Source organism: Cimex lectularius, unplaced genomic scaffold, assembly GCF_000648675.2.
Source record: "Cimex lectularius strain Harlan isolate CLEC.00 unplaced genomic scaffold, Clec_2.1 scaffold57, whole genome shotgun sequence".
Classification (NCBI taxonomy): domain Eukaryota; kingdom Metazoa; phylum Arthropoda; class Insecta; order Hemiptera; family Cimicidae; genus Cimex; species Cimex lectularius.
In genome coordinates this window covers 1527693-1550813 of record NW_019392642.1, presented here as the reverse complement: position 1 = coordinate 1550813, position 23121 = coordinate 1527693, and the positions used below count along the sequence as shown (strand labels likewise).

General features: G+C 33.1%; 1 protein-coding gene across 3 annotated transcripts in view; it reads left to right on the top strand.

Moving 5' to 3' along the window:
* The window catches only part of LOC106661737 (delta-1-pyrroline-5-carboxylate synthase), a 125050-nt gene that overhangs the window by 42755 nt on the left and 59174 nt on the right, over window positions 1–23121 (top strand). For 2 of the 3 annotated variants that reach the window (XM_014385309.2, XM_014385310.2), the window contains one exon: window positions 14758–14934. In XM_014385309.2, the coding sequence (XP_014240795.1) occupies window positions 14758–14934 (177 nt within the window). Of the gene's footprint in view, window positions 1–2038; window positions 2150–14757; window positions 14935–23121 lie in introns of those variants that run through there. The other variant, XM_014385311.2, reaches the window with a different exon arrangement.

Here is a 23121-nt window from a genome sequence, read left to right as displayed (position 1 = left end):
GTAAATTAATGAGTAAAAGCTCCAAGCATTCAACAGAAAAATGTATAAAAAATTGAATGCATTAAAATTTGACCTCCTATTAACTGTTTTTTGTTAATTGTTTAAAAAAAATTAGCCGTTACTCTCATCCAATTATATTTAAATAGTTTATTAGTCATATAATGTTTTATGTGGATTCTTGTTATGAGCCTAATTGTTTAATTAATAATTTTTGTTTTTTAAAAATACATAATAGTAGAAAAAATTATTTCACAAATGTGGATGTCAACGATCTACACCGAGACAAACGCGTAATATTTTTCTAAAAATGTTTTAAGTTTTAAGTGTTCTACAGGGTTCAATGTTATTTTTATAATCTTTACGTAAGGTATTGTTTAAAATGAAAAAAGTTAATGTCACGAGCGGGATTCGAACCCACGACCTTCAGCTAAATACGCCGCTAAATACCTTACAAGATTCGTGAGATGCGGTCTAGTGTGACGTTAGTTTTAGAAAAACATTTTCTTTATCGTTCCATGTTTCGATCTTTATTGAGATCATCTTCAGGGCCTGGGATATATAAACATTCTTTAAATTATACAAACACATGTAGGGCGTGAAAAATGAATTTATACACTGCTACAAGATCTTAGATTTAAATAAAAGAATTTATACAATGCTAGAAAATTTTAGATTAAAAAAAAGGATGAATTTATACATTGCTAACAATTTTAAGATATAAAAAAATGAATTTATACAATGCTAGAAAATTTTAGATTAAAAAAAAGGAATTTATTCAATGCTAGAAAATTTTAGATTCAAAGAAAAAAAATGAATTAATACAATGCTAGAAATTTTAGACGCAATCAAAGTATTTGTATTCTCTCAAAGAGTTTGTTTCTTGTATAGTAGATTTTAGTGCTTGGAAAACTTTGAGACGAATTTTTATAAAGGACGAACTCGTCCTATTTCCAACAAATCAAATTTTACATAACTTCATGTTTAAGCTCTTTAGAGCACCGGTTTGGCGAAATAATAAAACAAACTCTGAGAATCTCTATATCCTGTCAATATATCCATAATAAAAATTATTATTTATTATTATTCTTTTTATGTAAGGTTTCGGTTGAAATGAAAAAGTTACTTTCACGAGCGGGATTCGAACCCACGACCTTCGGCTCAATACGCCGCTGTTCTAACCACTTGAGCTATCGTGATAATGGTCGAACAGTGACGTATTGAGCCGAAGGTCGTGCGTTCGAATCCCTCTCGTGACAGTACGTTTTCATTTCAGCCAAAACCTTACATAAAAAAAGATTAATTAATTGAAAGAAGTTATTTTGGTCAATCGGACCACGAAATATAATGGGTTAATTTTATAAATCGTTTTATACTAAAATATTTTTAAGAAATTGCTTTAAAAAATCCTTTCTCATTTTCATACTTTTTGAATGTAGCGTGCAAACGTAATAAATGTAAAACTATACTGAAGTTAATAATTACCTATTTTCAGTCTCTATAAGAAATTATTACGTATCAGAACCATTTTTATTATCGTGAATCAGGGAGATGTAAAATTAAACAGAGAAATCAATTACGTAGTTAAATAAACATATTTGAATGTTCAGAAGTTATTGAATGTGCAATTATAGAATTACCGATGGCGATTCAATTGTCGTGAATTAAAAATAAACGTATGTTCGGACGGAATTACAATCACAATTATGAAACAATCTGATTTTTTTTGTAAATTAATAACTTTATGCTTTAAACGGTGTTTGGAATTTTTAAGAGTATTTGGTGAGGAATCTCATTATAATATAATCTCTCACCAGGAGATAATTGTCTACCCGTTTAGGTAGTGTTTCATTAATAAACATAACCTGTATCGAAAAATTTCCACCACGTCGCGGACTTAATTGTTTGTAAAGGAAAAAAGCCGTGTCACGACTTGGGCATCACGTCGGTCTCGTGCCGGTCCCGGTCACTCCATCTCCTTTCCTCCACCGGTCTCGCCGGTTCTTTTCTCATTATCTATCTCGCCTATACGATTATGCAATAGTCTGCCTTTGCCCCGGCCGTGTTATTCGCTCATTCATCGGCCGATTGTGCGAGAATCAAGATGGGCTGGAAAGACAAACGAGAAGCACTCCTCACCAACGGCAACGAGGTATTATTACAATAAATTATCAATATTCTCAACATTGTTTTTTCAACGGGGACAGACTTTGGCTTTTCATATTAATTTCAATAATAAAACACTCCTGTGTGTCTTGACATGTCCTGCGTATATTGCATTCACTCGCTTCCTTATGAACCTACACATAAATTCTCAATAAATCTTGTAATAAACTCCTTTCAATTAATTAATCTTATTTATGTAAGGTTTTGGTTGAAATGAAAAAGTTAGAGCCACGAGCGGGATTCGAACCCACGACCGGCTAAATACGCCGCTGCTCTACCACTTGAGCTATCGAGACTTCGATCCGCTCGGCCACCAACTCTCCATCTCAACCTACCTTTCGAATTTTCCCACCTTTTTACGATTTTTCATTTCAACCAAAATCTTTCATCAAAAGATTAATTAGAAAAAGTAATTTGGTCAATAGACCACTAAATTAAATGGACTTATAATAAACATTTTCATTTTTCGTCGTTTCCATTTTATAGAAAAATTACCTTATTCTCGCGAATTTAATTAAAAAATAAACATAAAACTCTGAACAGTAGCAAAATTTTAGCAAATTCAGGTGACAACTTAGTCGATTGTTCTTGGTTTGCTCACTGGTATACGCTGTTCCGGAAATATGAAATAATGTTTTCTCCCTCTTCACGAAATATTTTAAAGTGGGAATCTCACTTATCACATCTCATAAATTAGATTTCCTAAATTATAGTAAGAATTGCCATTTAAAAATTCATTCATCTACACATTTATCACTATATAAAATACTTAATCATTCTGTTGCCTTATTCGATTTTTACAAAGATAATTTTATCGATTATTCCTTTAATGATTTTTGTTGGATATATAAAATGCGGTACGAGCTATTACGTCTGAATTCTGCTCAATGGTGCGATCTAAAATATTACTCATTTCCTAGCTGAGTGTTTAATCTTGGTTGAATTCTTGCCCGTTTCATTTGTGCTGTTTCTATTTGCCTAGAAATATTTTGATTAATTACTTGAATGGTACAAAAAAACCAAAAGGACTGATCCAATTGCCCATCAAGTTTGTAAGTGCAGATATGAATTAGTGTATGAATTTGATTTCTAACTTAATGCTTTTTGCTTTCTGCATAGATTTAAATTTTATTTATTTTTGAAAGTAAAGATTAGTAGGATACTTCTTATAATTTACTAAATTTTCTACGTTAATTTCATTTATTCTAATGCAAGTCAATTTCCACATTTTGCTTACTTTTATCGTTACTGTTTTATTCATAAACTATGTTGACTTTATATCTTCTCTTTTATTTTATCTTCACAGTTTTCTGTTTATTGTTTATTCCTTTATTCTTATTAATTTTTATTATGTCTTTTATTTTCACTTAATTTTCATAGTCTGTTTATGCTTGTTTCTTTAATTTTAGCTATTTTTTTGTTATAATTTTTAGTAGCAACCTGTTTGTATTAAGTCGAAATTATGCAGATATTATTTCTTCTCTTTTTTGTTCTTTCTACGACGACCTCTGGCATGATGAACTTTCTCCATGTGTACATACTTGTTGTTTTCTTGTTGTAAATGTTATTACAACAAGTCTAAGACAGTAAATAAAAGTCTCTCTCTCTCTCTCCCTCTCTTTCTCTCTTTTTTCTTTCTTTCTCTAGTCGTTTGTCCATTTTTATCAATTGATTGACAATTGATTTTTGCTGTTAATTGCCTTTACAAATTAATGGTTTAATTGTTTAGAGTTGTTTTAAATGTAAGTAATAATTTTTTATTAATGAATTTTGTCATGTAGCCAAATTAGGAGATTTTAAGTATCCTCTCTGACGATTCACAATTTCTCCTGGAACCCTATCGCTCAAAAGTGCAAACGATCAGTCATGAAATCCCTCCACAGATCGATGTTATAAACATGAAAAATGGAACACTTTAATCATCTGACAAATGTTGCGAGTGCTGTAAAACCTCTCAATAACTCTTGCGGCTCGAACCACGCGTCGAAACGTTGTACTCACACTACAAAGAATTTTTTTCCACCAGCAAAAGGGAATACGTCCCTTTTTTTTAGAAATAGCGCTATAAAATATTCCACGATTTAACTCACCAATAGACAAGAATGATTTATGAACGGTTTGTTTAATTATCCCATGAAATAACAGGGGAGTATTAGTTTCTTTTTCCACTCCATTTATGTATGCACGTGATGGGTGTACCCTGTCAAAATTTAAATAGGACTGTTCGGCTCTCTTTCGACCCTAGACATTTGAGATTGGCCGATATATTAACAATCCCTTGAATATAAAATATTCACGCTATTACAAACCTATTTCAAGCACTAAATCTCTCCAAGTAAAGGGTAATTTTTTTGGCACCGAGGAAATGCTTGCTTGCGTTTATTTTTTCTGCGGTGCGAATAAAGAAATTACGTTTTCTATCGTAAAATTAAACAACATTCTGCAATGTGATTATCTTGTTAATTTTAAGCTGTGATAAACGCTCTCTTTTTTAATTTTTTATTACATTTATTTTTATATCAATTAATTTATTTTAGTCAAAATAATAATTTATATACTTCATTGACGAAAAGTATATTTATAGGATAGTAAAAATTGTTTGGTTAAGTACAATTAATCCGTTTTATCTCTTGGAAAAGAAAAAAAAACTGTGTTCAAGCTTGTATCATGATCTCAAAATAACATTATAAAATTGTAGATTTGTGTGCATTCATCGTTCATAGCCGACATAACTCTTACAGGGAATGATGATTAAAACGATTTTTGAAAATAAAAACTGAGCGTGGAATTCATTTGTTATATGCCATAAAAAGACAACAATTCAACTATCCGCTTAATACAGATGTCGTTAAAAAGCCAACGTACTACAATGATTTTACTTTCTGTACAGATTTATATATTCCATATTTCGTATTTATATATGCGCAGATAGATTTCCTGGTCCGATTGACCAAATTCTCTTCTTTCAATAAATTAATCTTTATGTAAGGTATTGGTTGAGATATAAAAAATGGCAGAAAGGAGGGAAAATTCGAATGGTGGGTTGAGGTGGGAAATTGGTATCCGAGTGGATTGAAGTCACGTTAGCTCAGCGGCGAATTTAGCCGAAGGTCGTGGGTTCGAATCCCACTCGTGACACTGAATTTTTATCTCAACCAATACGTTACATAAAGATTAATTACATTTAACATTTACAAACCACATTAAGTAAAAACACATTCTTTCGTTATTCACTACAATCGGGCTTAAGTCCATTTATTCCATTTTAATTGACCGTATTAATTATCTAAATTTATTTTACTTTTTATCTAAGAAATAAGAAAAGCAGAAAAGTATTGAGCCGAATGTCTTGGGTTCGAATCCTGCTCGAAACACTAGCTTTTTGATCTCAACCAAGACAGATAAAAAGTATACACACATAATTTCATTTTACTTTCAGTTCAGTTCAAGTCAATGTGATACATAAATAAATGTTTAAGCGACTGTCTGTGGAATTATCTGCATCAAAAAATTTTAATTTACTTTATGTTACAAGTCAATTATACAATTATTGAAAATTGCGTGCAGGGAATATTGCTTTCACTAGGGACATTTGCGCACATAAATACTCCGAGAAGACGAAGATTTTTGTTAAATTCATTTTAAATTAAAAAATGTTAATAAAATGTAATTTTAATAGAATTAGTTAACCTACGTAAGTTCAAGTCATAACACCTTCTCTTAAAGTGATATATATATGCAATAGGATTGATTGATCTGCAATATCAAAATGTCGTGATATAAATCAAGACATAAATTCTATAGGTACAAAACAAACACCATGAAATGACGGGAAATTTGTTCACCGGAAAATGTGAGCAGGGATGGTAATAAAACACTAGCTCTAATATTATCGACTGTATAGAAATGATAAACGAGAAGTATGTAGATTCACTTTTTCTAAATGATGGTTCTATTCGCAGAATTGTTGTTTACAAATATCCGGATTTCGACCATCAATCACTCATCATCAGGTCGAAGGTGTTACAAGGTGTCTCACGACATGAATTGTAAGAATGACCGCCGACCAATGAGCAGCTCGTTTTAATTCGATATTGGTATTATCCTAATAAATACCATAAGAGAATAGCTTTAAATTAGTGGTTAATTTGTATGTCAAACATTATTTAGGTACATGTTTAAAATAGTAGATAAATATATTATTAATGAATTTATTTCCATGTTTAATTTTACATTTTTGTATTTCAAATTTCTCAAATCAATCTAGTTCCCTCCGTTTTTTTAAACTCTTCTCTGCCGATTTATCCTTACATTTATTATCACAATCATTACAATTAAGTTGGTAAATCCAGCTTTCGACAAATTGTCAACCTTTTCTTTAGGAATGTGTGGTATTTAGAGGCCGTTAGTTAATTTGGAAATTGTGAAATGTGATCTGGTTTGACGTAGGTTTTAGAAAAACATTTACATTCTCGTGGCAACGTTTCGATCTTTATTGAGATCATTATCAGGCCTCAAAGTGTTTGTTTTCCGTGTAGATGTGTCATTCTTGTGCGTCGTGTCGAGAGTGCCACGGGAAACAAACACTTTGATCCCCGAAGATGATCTCAATAAAGATCGAAACGTTGCCACGAGAAAGTAAATGTTTTTCTAAAACCTACGTCACACCAAAACGCATTTCACGATTTCCAGATAATCTTTTCTTTAGGTTTTGAAAGGATTTTACTGAGTGAGCACGTACCTTTAAAACTATTCTAAAACCTTACCGTTTAAGAACTTTACCGACATTTTCCGAAAGTTCATCCATGTATGGCGTGCAAAGAAAATCTCATGATTCATTTTTGTTTGGCTGCTGAATTCCATTGTTGCTTCTTTTAATTTTTATATGATTTTTACTAGCACACGATAAATATTTCTTAATACTCACTGAATTTAGCAAGGTTTTAATTGTTTGTAATTCTTTTTATAATTAGTTTTTCAACAAATGGGAGTTTCAACATACGGTTTATGAACCGAATGGATTCAGCAGCTTTCTGGATCCATGGGTAAGAAGAATCTGCTGGTATCGTGGTGTCTATAGTTGTGGGTTTTCTATATACATCTATTTAAATTAGGTTGTTTATTATGAACAGTTTTAAGTCTAAAAAGTTTAAACGATCATCTTTATTTTCAATGTAAAACATATTCCAAGGTATAAAGAATTAATTATTCTTCTAGATTCTCTACTGTACCCGGCAATGCTCTTCTACAAAGCATTTCCAAAAAAAGGGCAGATTTGATAAATTTGTTATTTGATTCGAAAAGAATATTATCAAAGTTATTCATGAATATTTCCGCATAAAGTGGGAATTATGGAGACCCCATTATTAACCCTTTCATTTTTTTTTAAATTAAATTTATAATAATTAGAAAAAAGGCATATAATTAAGAGGTCTATTCTATAAGTTTTTTGCAAATTCGCTAATATAGTTCTTCATAAGCTTTTAGTTTTATTAGTTACATTCTTTAATAGGGGTATTTTTTAAATAAATTAATACCAGCAAATGACACTAAAACAGTTGTTCTTTAACTGAATCATCATTTCTGACGAATTTATAATACCGAATATATGTTTGGAATTTCTGTGTGTTTTAATTATTTATTTTTTGTTATCTCTAGTTTCTGGCATGCAAAGACATTACTGTTCTTATAGGTTTGTTTTCTTTGTGGATTTTGACCTATCGTATAATATTGGGGGAGGGTCATTAGTATTATTTTTTAACCACATTGGTCTTTTGAGAATAAAAAGTCAATATTTTTTATAGAACAACAAATTTGTTGAACTATATAGTTTTTAATTTTAAGATGGGGTCTTTTTTTTTAATTTCTTTCCAATCGTTATTGGTTAGGTATTTTTCAACTTTAGGAAGGTATTTTTATCCGATGTAGGAGGGAAAATTCAAAAGGTGAGGTTGACATGGGAAGTTGGTGTCCGAGTGGATCGACGTCACGATAGTGGTAGAACAGCGGCGTATTTAGCCCGAAGGACGTGGGTTCGAAACCCGCTCGTGACACTGACTTTTTTATCTCAACCAATACCTTACTTAAAGATTTATTAATTGAACAGGTATTTTTAGTGTTGAAAATTACGTACAAAATTGAGCGCCAATAAACAGCAGCTTTTCATTGAAACGTCCTGTTGGCTGTGGATCGTCGGGTTCACTCTTACAATTCGAGGGACTTATTGTAAGGCCTGCAACGTGATGATGAGCTTTAATATTTGAAATCCGGATATTTGTAAACAACAAATTTGTGAGTAGAACCATCATGTATAAAAAGTAAAGTGGAACTGGCAATATTCAGAATACGCTTTGTGTCAAAATAATACCTCTCAATGAATAAATGATATCTTGACACTGATGTGTAGTATGTTTGATATTTACAACTACATTATTTAATATTTGAACTAGCCCGTATTTATGTTGTTTTTTAAAATTAATTTATATAAATATTATTCTTCATGGTCTTCGTTGTTGTCAATTTTGCCCGGTTTTCATCGTTTCATATTATTTCTTTAAATAATTTAATTGTGAAGCATAAAATACCTCACTCGCCTTCTACCAACGATAGATGAAAAATAATTATATGTAGAAAGAAGTGATATTTTTATAAATTCGATAGCCTAGTTCATTTTTATGTATTTAATATCCGATGCAAATGGATTCTTAATTAAATTTTTTTTGGAGATCACGGTTTTTGCGCTTCCGTTCAATTCTTCTAAATTAAAATTTGTTTTTTTTAATAGAGAAGGACTCCATTTTTGACAAATTAAACTTTTTCTTCGACCCGGTATCGGCTTTCCCCACGATCCGGGGGGCGGATATTGTGCTTCGCCTTTGTAGTTTGACCGTACAGCTGAGCCCAGAAAAACACAAAGGAGAGAAAAATCATCGTTGTCGTGTACTTGCAATATCCGGCCTTGGGAAAAAAAAGTTGTCCGGCGTGTAACCTGTGGACTTTAACAGCTTTTGGCACCCGATTTCTGGATGAAACAGGAATCGCCAAGGTTGCCTCGTCGCACAAGCTTTGTTTCTCATTATAAATTGTTTCCAGTCGAAATTTTATTTAATTATTTCCGATGTTATTATTTTTAAAACTCGAAATTAAATTTAGTCAAAAGAACAAACAACTTGTCCGAATTCCCTCCGCATTTTCTCCTATTCTATTTCCTTTTTTCACATTCATTCTTCATTCCCTTACTTGTTTTTAAGATTATTTAACATAGCGAAGGACAGCTTGGTCTTGAATAGTGAAAAATATTTTGGTTTACATCGAGTTTTTAAATAATTCTTTCGGGGCTGTATTGTTATTTGAAATTGATTTTCGTCAAATCGGAAAGCATTATTTTGTCGAAAACTTTTTCGAATTTCAATCGAAATATTGCCTTATTTTTTGGGTTTGAAAAAAAAATTAAAACGTCAACAATGTGGGAAATTCTGTTTGGAATGAACCTCCTTTAACGCTCGACATCACGCTATACTAAGTGGATAGCTTTGAGTAAGCTCACCCCCTATCCAAATGCCAAGCATTTTTGTTAGGACATTTAAATTTATCGTAATACATAAAAAATTAAACTAGCAATTTTTCTTTACAAAGTATTAAGCGGTACAGGAAGAAAACAAATAATATAAATTATAAGAAGTAGAATCGTTACATTTCCTTCAATTTAAATTAAGTTATTCAGATATCGTGAGATGCGGTCGGGTGTGATGTAGGTTTCAGAAAAACATTTCCTTTATCGTGCCAACGTTTCGATCTTTATTGAGATCATCTTCAGGGCTAAAACTGTTTGTCTTCTGTGTAATTTTGCCATCCTTGCGAGTCGTGTTGAGAGTGTCCTAATCTAAATTAAATTAGTTTTCAAAATACTTTGTTTAAAATATTTTTGCACATTTTCTAGAAAGTAATGAAATTGTCGTTAAACAACACTAGAGAACAGATGCAAACTTTTGTAAAATTATAAAAATATTTTAATACTCAAAGCATTAATAGGATAACAAAGAAAACTACTAATTTTTTTATTACCAAAATATCTAAATATTAAATTTACCTTATGTTGCAAAGTGAAACATTGCAAAAATATGAAAAATGTTCTCTTAATTTTTTGTTGTCTTTCAGGTTTCTATTAATAAATTAACCCCTGGAACTGATTGATGGTGAAAAGCCTACCAGGAAATTAGAAAATCTTGCGTCGGAAATCGTGTTTCAGAAGTTTCGTTAAGTCCCTCTATCTTTCATCTCGACGGGCTTAACACCGCCCCAGAAATCTGATCCTAGTTAAGGTCTAGTTGATTTTTTTCTTTTTTTTTTACTTATCGCGGCTAGTTAGTTGTACTTCTTTCTTTTAAACTTGGTTAGGTTTAATCTTGGAAAGTGGGAAATTGAAAGTGTAGCCAACCCAAAAATAATCGAGATTAAGTCGTCGTGACAAAAATTAGACATTATACCATTTGAAGAATACGCTAGTGATTAGAAAAAATTAATAATTAATTAACAAAATTATTTTTCTGTGCTTAATTTTTATTGTCAATCTCAGCATAATCCAAAAAGGAATTTATCGATTATACTGTTATTATATTATCATTTGTAATTGCCTTCCCATCGTTTAGAAATGCCAATCAACATGGAAGATGAAAAATAAACATTGAATATATAAAATGGTGCCAATAAAAGTGTAATTTTGTCGAAATCTCAGCTTAGACAGATTTAAATTAACCATAAATAATTAAGGCAATGATGCAGGGAAATTTCATTGTGAATTAATATCAATTATTACATCGTTTAGTACCAGAAAATTTCCTGATTTTGATTACATTTGGACAACTCGTTTAGTATTTCCGTCTTGCTAAAATTTATGGTGTGTTTAACAAAAAGGTTAATTTTGAAAAGTTTCTTCCCGTTAGAAATCCTGGGGATAATGTTTTTTGCATACAAAAAAAATTTGACGCTTATATTTTTTGGATGTCAATTCGACATTGATAGTTGGTCTATTTTCACAAATATTATTGTTATTTCCCTTTTCTCAATTAAACGTTTTCATCAAAATTCAAACTAATTGGTCTATTATATTGATATCAATTTGAACGCATTTAATAATCCTTCCTATATGAAATCTGTGAAAAAAAAACTTTGACAGATGGCCAAATTTGAAAGGTTTTTCTTTTAATTCTGAGGATAATTTTCTGAAATGCAAAATGACAGCTACGTTTCTAAGGAAAATCTTTCTTCTTATTCTTCTTTTATGTATAATCAGTAGTGATAGTCAGACTATCTTCCTAAATCTTTCCAATTATTTTAAGCAATCAAATTGCTCTCTGCTTTTTTCGCCGTTTGGGCGAAAGGCAAACAACGCGTTTGTCAATTTCTCTGACGTCAATTTTTACGCATTTCGCGCTGATAATGGTTGAATACAAATAAACATTTAATTATAAGTAGGGTGAGAAAAAAAACCGGCGATACGTTGTAAAAAAGAACTTATGTAAGGGCAAAATATCAACAAAACATCTTTATCTATCTGGCCGCTATCAAACGGAATAGGAATATCGCTTCTCGTCTAGCCTAATAAAAATTTTACTGTTTAGTTTTTTACCCCTAAGGAGTAATCCTAAAAAAAACGATAACTTATTGGTTTTTTTTTTTGCAATGGAATGGTCCCAGCATCTAAAAGATATTGTGTACAATATAATTTAGACATATGTACTTAAACTCTGAAAATTTAAAAACCGTCTATACTTTAATCTATAATAATAAAACGCCTATATATTAAATTATTATTTATTGTCTTCTTCAAAAGGTACATAAATGCAACCTAAATATTTATATAAGGTAGACTCGGCCTTCGTCCAACCATGGTCGCCATATTGCTATAATACACGTACGTTGAAGTGAAAGAGGGGACAGCTACGGTCAATTGTTTACGAATCTGGGTTCAAATTACGGCATGACTTTTTAATCACAATAGTATGAAATAAGTATTGCAATGTAGTTCACTGTAGTGCACCCAACACCCGGATAGTGGACCATTCGGTACGACTTAAAGAGACACAGTTTCTAGATTTGTTGAAATTTGTTAATTTTTCCATAGTAAAACACTTTCTGAAAATTCAAACTTCAATTAAGTTTTCCGTTTTTCTTCTTGGTTTCCATATGTAGAAAGCGTTATTATATTAATTATGCAGCATTTGTTCCAAAATTATTGCTATGTTAAACTATTTATTACACATAAAACGTGGTGAATTATGCAATCTTCATATTATTATTTATATTATTATCTTTATATATTATTCATACGCCATTATACATAGTAGTCTATTAACCAAATTACTACATTCAATTAATTAATCTTTTAAGGTAAGGTTTTGGTTGAAATGAAAAAGCTAGTGACACGAGCGGGATTCGAACTCAATATGCCGCTGTTCTAACCATTTGAACTGTCGTGATTTCGATCCACTCGGACACCAACTCCTCATCTCAACCTACAACCTTTCCTATTTTCCCTCCTTTTTGCCAATTTTCAAATGTAGTGTAATCAGGATTCGATTCTGCGCGACATCGGGGATCTGTTAGTGAAGTTATACTTCGTTTTTTGTTTATTAAATGCATTATAGTTAGTGGTTTATTGACCAAATTGCTTCTTTCAATTAATTAATTCTTTAATGTAAGGGTTTGGTTGAAATGTAACGATATGTTAACTAGTGAAAAATGGCAAAAAGGAGAGAAAATGTGAAAGGTTGTAAGGTCGAGATGGGGAGTTTGTGTCCTAGTAGATCGAAGTCACGATAGCTAAAGTGGTAGAGCAGCGGCGTATTAGCCGAAGGTCGTGGGATCGAATCCCAATCGGGTCACTAGCTTTTTCATTTCAACCAAAACCTTACATTGAAAGATTAATTATTTATATGGCTGACCTGCCGATATATTAATACTGCCGTTACTACCGGATAACACAGAAATTTTATCTCCTTGCTCAATATTGCTCAAGTACCCCCCAATGTCCTGAAACTGTTGAGCTCATCGAAGAAAATGAAATTGAAGCTAGAATAAATGCACCTTATGCAAAAGTACTTAAATACACAGCCTTGCCATCGTATAAACTTAAAGAGCAAGCAACAACATCTATACAAGTGAAATACCGAATTTAGAAAGATGTGGAATCCCCGTCAAAACTCAACTAACCCTATTACTGCGATCATTCCGTATGGAGTGGAACTTTGAGCCATCACGACATCCAATATTTAGCATATCCAATCCCTACAATCAAAAGTCCTCAGATAAATTGTCAAGGCTCCCTACTACGTCAATATCCACACGACCTCAGCTTTCCCTTCGTTAAAGAATTGTTCCCGGAGGGTTGGCGCTTCCTCATGTTTCAATCCTAACCTACTGCCCAAACCCTCTCCACTAATTTCTATCTTAAGAAGCCTGAAAAACAAACCGACATTCAGTTCCAGCGTTAGCTGATTTTTTATAGCAGGTGTACTACTAGAGTTCAGTGCTAGTGTTAATTAATTAATCTTTATGTGAGGTATTGATTGAAATGAAAAAGTCATTGTCAAGAGCGGGATTCGAACCCACCACCTTCGGCTAGTGACACTAACTTTTTCATTTCAACCAATACCTTACATAAAGATTAATTAATTGAAAGAAGGTATTTGGTCAATCGGATCACTAAATATAATGTGTTAATGTTGTGTCTATTTATATATAACGTAAACAACAATGTTCACGTACGGGATACAAATAAATATTTCCAAAAAAATATGTTTCGCAAGGTTGCAAATCCTGGTAAAAGATAATCTTCTACAGCTTGACGAAGAAACTGAGTGTTTTCTCTCTAATTAACCACATCCCAGATCGATTTGTGATATATAATTTTTTTTAACGAGGGTTTGCAACAGCAGAGGTCATATACCATCAGGGTGCCGGTGTTTTTGAAAAAAAAAACATTTGTAAGTATGTCGGGTTCGTATGCAGGGCCGTTGGATTCGAACCCGGGACCTTTGCCTTACAGTGATTAGCGCCGTGTCAAAGACTAAACCGTTGCTGCCACCAACGCCCCCTGATATATAATTACACCTAATTTTTACAAAAACACTTAGAATACCCCAATGGTGATCGATACTGTTATGGCGTAGACAGAAGGATCCCGGGTTCGAATCTCAGCGAACCTGAAATAGAACCTAAACTTCTTTCAACACTTCAGGATTAAAACGAGCTTTGAGGTTGCGCACCCTAGTTATAAATATTCATATTAATACAATATATGTGTTGTGATAACATGAACAAAAAAAAATGTCAAAGCTTATCAGAAAATCTGTTTGATTTTTATTTAATTTGAGATTTTGTGCCTTCTTAACAACCTTGTTAAAAAAATTTAGTTGAAAATTAGTACAAATATTCCGAAAAATAAGTCACAAAAAGGCTCAAGGAATTAATAAAAGAGGATCAATTTGTCTATTTTTTCTCATCGGTTAAATATTGTGAATATTTATATTTAAGTGGTCACATCAAAAATGTGAATAAAGGGAAAAATGTGAATTACGTATTTTCATGTTCCAGGATCTGACAGGTGGAAGAGGCGGTTCTGTACAAGAAAAGAGATCCTCGGCCACCATCACGGATCGGAGCCAATTGAAATACGCGAGGAGGCTCGTTGTCAAATTGGGCAGCGCTGTCATCACCAGAGAAGACGAACACGGACTCGCACTCGGCCGTTTGGCCTCCATCGTCGAACAGGTACCTCCAAAAAATTTCATTTTTACAATTATTTTATCAAACTTACTCCTCGGAAACGTTGATCAAATAAAATCAATTTGGCTTAAGCAGAAGCAAAACACTTTAAACCTAAAATACAACCATTCAATTAATTAATGTTATTAGTTGAGATAAAAAGTCAGTGTCACGAGCGAGATTCGAACCCACTACCTTCGGCTAGATACGACGCTGCTCTACAACTTAAGCTATCGTGACTTCGATCCTCATAGACACTAACTTCCCATCTCAACCCCACCTTTGAATTTTCCCTCCTTTTTGCCATTTTTCAAAAATCAAGTCGTAGAGTTGCGGCGCATCTAGCCGATGGTTTTGGGTTTGAATCCCGCTCGTGACACTGACTTTTTTATATCAACTAAAAACCTTTTAATTTAAAGATATTAATTGGTCAAGCGGACCACGAAAACTAGTGAACTAAAATACAACTATTTTATCATTAAAATTTCAATAATTAAAAGTAGTGCTGAACAATTGGACAACATATGAATGCTAGAACAAAAGCTGCAACAAAATAACACAAAAAAGTTAAGTTTTGTAAGATCAATTTGTAGACAAACAATAAGCTAATTAAACTAATTTATTATTTATAATTTAATTATATAGGATTTAACAATTTTATAACAAATCCATTTTCCTAATTTTAAATTATTCCTCAAACTGTACATTCAAATAGCTTCAAATTGGGTTAAGCAGAGACAAAAATATTTGTTTTACATCTTAAACGGGTTTTTTTACTGTAATATGTACGTATTAATTAAAATAGCATGTTTGGTTAAAATAATCTAACCATTAGAAATACAATGAAAAACAGTTTTAAAACTGAAGAATAATGCAGAATTACCATAAACCACCTACTTCCTCTTGAGTTTTGTATGAATAATTTGGAGAAAGAAAATATTTTCTTTTTCCTTGATACTTGTGTATGTGAGAAAACTAAATATTTAACTTTACCCTTGATATTTTCTAAAATAAACCTCCCAACCTCCGGACCTGACCGCCGAGATCTGGCCCGTGACGCTAAAAATGCAATTAAAAGTATATCACTGGTTCGGATCGACAGAGATGCTCCTGCAAATCAAGAGTAGGGGATGTGGGTCCCACGGAAAACCTATAAAAAAAAGAAACATGATTATTCACAAAACCACTTTTATTCCAAAGCCCGCGGATGTGTCCGGCACATAGAGAAAGACTGCTTAATTTGTCGCCTGTAATTGAAGGCTGTCATTCCTTGACTCCATATAGAGAGCGTGAATGAATGTTACAAGATATGAGAATTTGGTTGAGCACGTCTCCAATTATTTGCTGTTTCCCTGTGTTGTGTTTTATTGCATATTGGCAGATATTTCGTGTTGTGTTTATTATTTGTTTATACAGTAGGAGGCAAAAAAGTGGCCACCCTTAATATTTTTAACTATCTCTTAGATAACCCTCTATTCATTATCTTACAATAATATTTGGTCCGACTTAATGAATAGAGGTAAACACAGCACAGATACAATTTCGCAATTATGTTTACATGTGTGGTGATTAGTGACCGTTAATCGATGATTATTCAGAAATCATGAGACGCGGTCTGGGGTGATGTAGGTTTCAGAAAAACATTTTCTTTATCGTGCCAACGTTTCGATCTTTATTGAGATCATCTTCAGGGCCTGGGATTTACAAACATTGTTTAAATTTAATCTAACTTTGATTGAGTATGTATTTATAACGTGATAAACTTTTCCTACCTCTCTTCTAAAAACTAACTGCTATTACGTGCGCTCAATTCGAAATGACCACAGTAAATGTATCACCCCCGTTGTGCCACGGTGTATAAAATATCTGATAATTAGAAGGCAAAAGTTTGCTCTTTCGCTTTACTTTCACGCAAACACCTTGATCAATTTGCTTTGAATAGTTAATTTCATTTGCCTTTTAACAAAAACATTTTATTTTAGTACTTTTTTTTGTGAAATCTTAATCTAAACATCAACCATAATTATTCAGAAATCATGAGATGCGGTGTAGGTTTCAGAAAAACATTTTCTTTATCCTGCCAACGTTTCGATCTTTATTGAGATCATCTTCAGAGCCTGTGATTTACAAACATAGTTTAAATTTAACAAATACATGTAGGATGTGGAAAAATGTGAATTTATACAATGCAAAATATATTTTTTATACTCAATCAAAGTTAGATTAAATTTAAACAATGTTTGTAAATCCCAGGTGCTGAAGATGATCTCAATAAAGATCGAAACATTGGCACGATAAAGAAAATGTTTTTCTGAAACCTACATCACACCAGATCGCATCTCACGATTTCTGAATAATTATCAACCAACGGTCACTACTCACCACACATCAACCATAATAATTAAAATTTAATATTTTTTATTTAGTTTATTTCAGAAGAAGTAAGTTATTATGTTATATTAATTAAGTAAAAATCACCGATCTTAAAACGTTCGTTAGGTGCGCAAGTCGTGGTTCAAACCGCACACTTGCACGTTGACTTCGTTTCATGTTAAGTCCCGGAGAGACGTTTGCACTTGACGAGTGGTTGTGTTAACTGTCAGTACGTGTGCTGAAATTTAATTAAATGTAACGATTTTATTTCATTGAGATGCTCAAGATGTTTGAAATAAATCGTCCGTACGAGGAAGGATTATTTATCATCAACGACTTTGTTCGGAAAATGGTTCTAAGGTGAAAACTGGACTAAACTCAAAATACCAACAATACAACGAAGCATTATAACGTTTCTAATGATATAAGTTGTTAACCAGGTCATTTCGATTCATTCCGTTTCTGGATGGTTATAATCTTGAACATGTTGTTTTTTTTGTATAAAAAGTAAAAACTAGATTAAGCGGGTTATTCCCTTGACCCCATTTAATTTGGAAATGGGCCCCCTTTGGTTATCATTATAATCGAAACTTCTTGACCAAATTTAATAAAATTTTGTTTACCTTTTGTTTAGAGATTACCGATGGCTTCTTATTAAAGAAATTATGTTTTTAATTTGTATTGTCTATTTGTATAAATCTTGGATAATAATATCAAAAATAAAACTAGTAAATTTAACATGCAACTTTTAAAAGTGTACGTTTTTGCAGAAAAATAGCTTTTTCAAAAAGCGCGAAAAATTAAAAAGCCTACTTTATTTGTATTTGTATCTTGAATCGACTTGTAGCTGGCCGACCAAATCCTTTATTGCAAAATCCATTTTTTCTCTGGCGTAATAAAAATTCAAGCCCGCTTTCTCCAAAGGTCAAATTTTAAGTTTTTGTTGGTCGTCTGTGACTCCCGAAGTCTTCTAAATGCAGTAATTATAAAGAAGACAAAATGAAATTCACGCACCAATTTTTCTTTAGGAGAGACCATTATTGAGTAATAATTAATTTTACTAATTCCCGGCCGATTCGCATACAGAATCTAAACATACTTTGAGTTGTGCAAACCGGAGAGGACTAACCCGGCTCAGAATCGGCCATATGAGATTGACACAAATTTTGGGCCAAAGTCACGCCATTTATGCCAACCTCCCACCCCCATCCGATCGCATGCAGAGAAAAATTAATAGGTCTCACTTAATTGTAGTGTCATTACTTGGTTCCAAATGGAACCGATATGAGAATCGTGCGTAATAAAGCAGTGAATCTTTTTGTTTTTTATAGTAAAATCTTATTATTGTTTATATAAAAACTTTAGCGGGTAAACCCGGTTTTGAGATTGTATTTATAATCGTGAGAGATTGAATTTTTTAGCATGAATGTGTTTGTCATACAAGAAGTTCGATAGCAGGATTTCATGTACCCCAGAGTAGGGTGATGGAGGAATATCGAGTGCTCCACCACCTAAATTGAGAGAATGGGTTGGCCCCACAGGATTTGCTCAAAAGGACGGTGCTTACCACTGGTCAGTGCCCTGTTAGACGTTGGATTTTGAATGCGACACTTGTGGTTTGGAAAAATGGAGATGAGTGGGCCAGACCTTCGTTGTTTTTTTATGAGCGAACTTTTAATTTGGGATGCCCGTTTCGGGCTTAAATACCTCCTTTGTCGATTTTAAGCAGGTATTAAACGTTGTTTTAAAATCCGAAAACCTGGGTTGTTTAAAAACCATTTGTAAGTATATCGGGTTCCAATGCAGGGCCGCTGGATTCGAACTAGGGACCTTTACCTTACAGTGATGTCCGCCGTGTCAACGCCTAAAGCCAGAAACTCTCTTACCCGATGCTACGCCATGCGACGCTTCCAGACGCAAATCCAAACTCCGATTTTCCATAAAGTAGTATTACCCCCGTGCACATCTGCCCGATGCTATGCCACGCTAACCTACCCGACGCTCTGCGATCCCCACTGACCACCAGATTTTCGTTGGGTCGCATCGAGTACAGTCGAAGACAAAAGAACCGGACACTCATATTTTTATTCAAACTACATGTATTATTGCATTTATATTAATTACAACATATTTATTTTAATATAAACCAAATTAACTGTGATTAAAAATTAATTAGTTTTTATTTAAAAAATTAATTTTAATGGTTTGGTAGAAAATTAATCAAAACACCGGAATATGATTTTTTGATGTAATAAATTTAACTAACAATTTATTGCTTTCGCTTCGGCGGTACATATACTAAAATTGGAACAACTTATTACACGGTTTTGCTCATAAAATTTAATTAAAATTTATTTCATAGTTTTGCTCGTAAAATTACACAATTTTGTAATGTCGGGTAGCATCAGAACAGGACACTCATATTTTTTGTAGTTTATTTCAAACTAAGTACATGTAATTTTGTCGTTATATTAATTACAAAATGTTATTTTAATGTAACCCAAATTAAACGAGATCCAAAATGCATAAGTTTTTATAAACATTGTTTAATATGATGGTTAGGAGAAACTTTATTTAAAACAATTAAGTTTAAAAAAACAATTTATTAGATGGTTGTGCTCATAAAATTTAACTAACAATTTATTACAAAAGGTTTTGCTCAAAATGGTGCGTTAAGAACAAAAGATGCGTTGCGATTGTGATAGTGATTATTGGGATATACGCTGTAGGCTGTACGCGACGTGTGCTTGCGTCGGATGGATGTGCACACCTCAGCAAAATGTGGCAAGGCTTCGGGTAGTATCGGGTAACGTCGCATGGCGTAGCATCGGGTAAGTGTGTTCCCGGCTTAAACCGTTGCGGCCACCGCCGGGTTACTTTTTATCGCCCCAATAACTGATTCGGAAGAAAAGCCATTCGTGTTGAATGAACAACTCTCCGATATTTCAGTCTCTCTGTCACCAATCTACGACATATACTATTCTAGAGCGTAAATAAATTAGCTAAATCAGTTATGTGTGAGTTAGAGCAACCTCCTAAACGACGTACTTGCAGTTATGAAGAAATTATGTAGAATGCTTCCAATCATCAGGTTTTGTTGAAACCAAAACATCCGGAATTGTCGTAGTTAAAAAGAAATACAATTTTGATCGATTTATTTTTAATTTTTTCAGTAATAAAACCTTTAATTAAGCAAAAAATCTATGATTTTCTTGTTATATTGTGTCATAGTTAATAATAATGTTACATCATTACGTGTGTTGTTCCCAAGGTATCTACGTAAATTTTAATGAACCAATATATAATACTAATGTAAACTCGTACATAATTGAAATATAATTAGAGTTAGAAATGGGTAATATTAAATTTTATACTTCAATTTTGGAGATAGAATAATAAAGTGAAACATGTTAAAACACAATTCAAACAATAATTGAAATTGCCAAAACACTCGATTTGTTGAAACAAGACCAGTTATTAAAAATGTTTTTAATAACGCATAGGGCAGGGGTGCTCAAACTTGAACTGCTGGCGATCTACCTCAATATTTTTAGACTGCTTACGATCGACTCTGAGAGGCTGCAAGTGTGTGTGATGCAGGGTTGTCGTACATACACGATACACCCTACCTACCTAGGTAGGGTGTACCGTAGCATATATAGATATTAGCTTTCTGCACAATATAGGTACATTATTTTAGTCAAGGTTTGGGTTAGGTTTAGTTAGGTTCTTCTCTACAATATCAATGAAAAAACTCGTAGTTATTCAAAATTGCGAGTTTATTGGTTTTACAAAACAAAAGAGTTACATATGGTGTTAAACTTAACTAAGGAGTGGCTTTGGATGTTGAAGCGTGGCACTGCATGTCCTCAGCATACTTTTCATAAGATGGTACGTAACCACTGAGTGCTAATCGCAAGCATGATGACATATGATCGTCAGTTAGTCGATTGCGATATTTTGACTTAATTATCTTCATTTCAGAAAATGCAGACTCGCACAAGTAAGTTGACCCAAAAAATGCCGTCAGTTGAAGAGCGATTTGCCTTACATTCGGATATTTGTCTTCAGATATAAAACACCAGAAATTTGTATCAGATGCTGTAGCTTTGAGATGTATATCTGATATAATCTGCACCAACTCATTTTCAACAGAACATGAGTTCATATTAAACTGACTTGCTATTTCAGTAGCTAATTCCTCAATGTTTTTACATGAAAAAGGATAACTCATAAATGATGCTATATTTTCCAATTTACTGCAATCATAAAAACGCATTTCGAATTGTCCCAAAATATTTGATAATTCAGCCTCATACGTATCATAATTCAACTGAGGAATCCTTGCTTTCAAAGATGGAAAATGTTTCAGATCCTTTCTTTTCAGTTGATCTATCATAAGTTGCAATTTACTTTTGAATGCGTTTACTGCGCTAATCATCTCAATAATAGTTTTTCCTTTACCTTGAAGCTCCAAGTTAACGGTGTTTAAGTGCATTGTGATGTCAGTCAAAAATGCCAAATCAGTCAGCCATTTTTCGTTTTTCAAAATCTGAGTGTCATTACCTCTTTCGTCTAGAAAAGCTGTTATTTCGGGCAATAATTCTTGAAACCTTTCTAGGAATTTTCCGCGACTCAACCACCTGACGTCCGTGTGAAGAACTAAATCAGTGTGTTCAGCTGACTCCCTATCTTCCAACTGCAACTGAAAGAGCCGCCGTTGCAAGCTACGTGCAAGGATGGAATTCACAATTTTTGTTGCAATGCCCATAATTTCCTCCGTGTTTAAAACTTTTGAACACAAAACTTGTTGATGTATAATGCAATGGAATGAAAAAAATGAAGGGAATTCTTCATTAGCTCGACACAATGCCACAAAACCGTTTTTGTTTCCAGTCATTGCTGGTGCTCCATCGGTTGTAATGCACACTAATTTATATATTGGTAGCTCGTAGTTTTTTACAAAATTGAAGAAAACGTCATATATATCTTCGCCACGGGTCTTCCCCTTCAGAGGAATGATTGTCAAAAATTCTTCCTTAGCCAACATGTCATTGAATACCATCCGAATAAAAATACACAGCTGGGCAGTGTCTGTCATATCGGTGGATTCGTCGAACTGTAAAGAAAAGTATGTACATTCCATGATATCATGTTTTAGTTTATCTGCGATGTCCTGACTCATGACTTCAATACGCCTTGTGACAGTCGGACGAGATAACTGAAGTTCTCTAATAGCAGACATGATTTCTGTTTTATTTTTAAAATCTCCAAATAAAGTCTCACCCGCTTCAATAAATGCTTCCTTCACCACCGATCCATCTTCGAATGGTTTCTTGTGTTTCGCCAATATATGAGATATTTTAAATGACGCGATCGTAGCAGCTTTTGATTGTTTGGCTGGTCTTGTGAACATGGATTGTTCTTTTTTCAAACAAGATATCAAATCACTTACTTTTCGTTTTCTTAATTCACTCTGTGGCGGAAAATCCTTTTCATAGTTTTTATGAACCGTTTTATGATGCCTCTCTAAGTTACCACGCTTAGGTATTGCAACTGACGCACGACAAATAACACAAATGCACTTATCCTTCACCATACAAAAGAAAAATTCTTCCTCCCAATCCTTATTAAAATGATACGTTTTAGATTTCACTGCACTCATTTTCCACTATTTAATAATAAACTTTGTATCGACGTAGTATCGCCATCAAGTTACAATTCAGAATGACTCCAATTCCTGCAGGCACAACATTTATATCGGCGTGAACGAAAGTCTCGAATGTTCCCGTCAAACGCGCCGCCCGAAACTAGACTGTA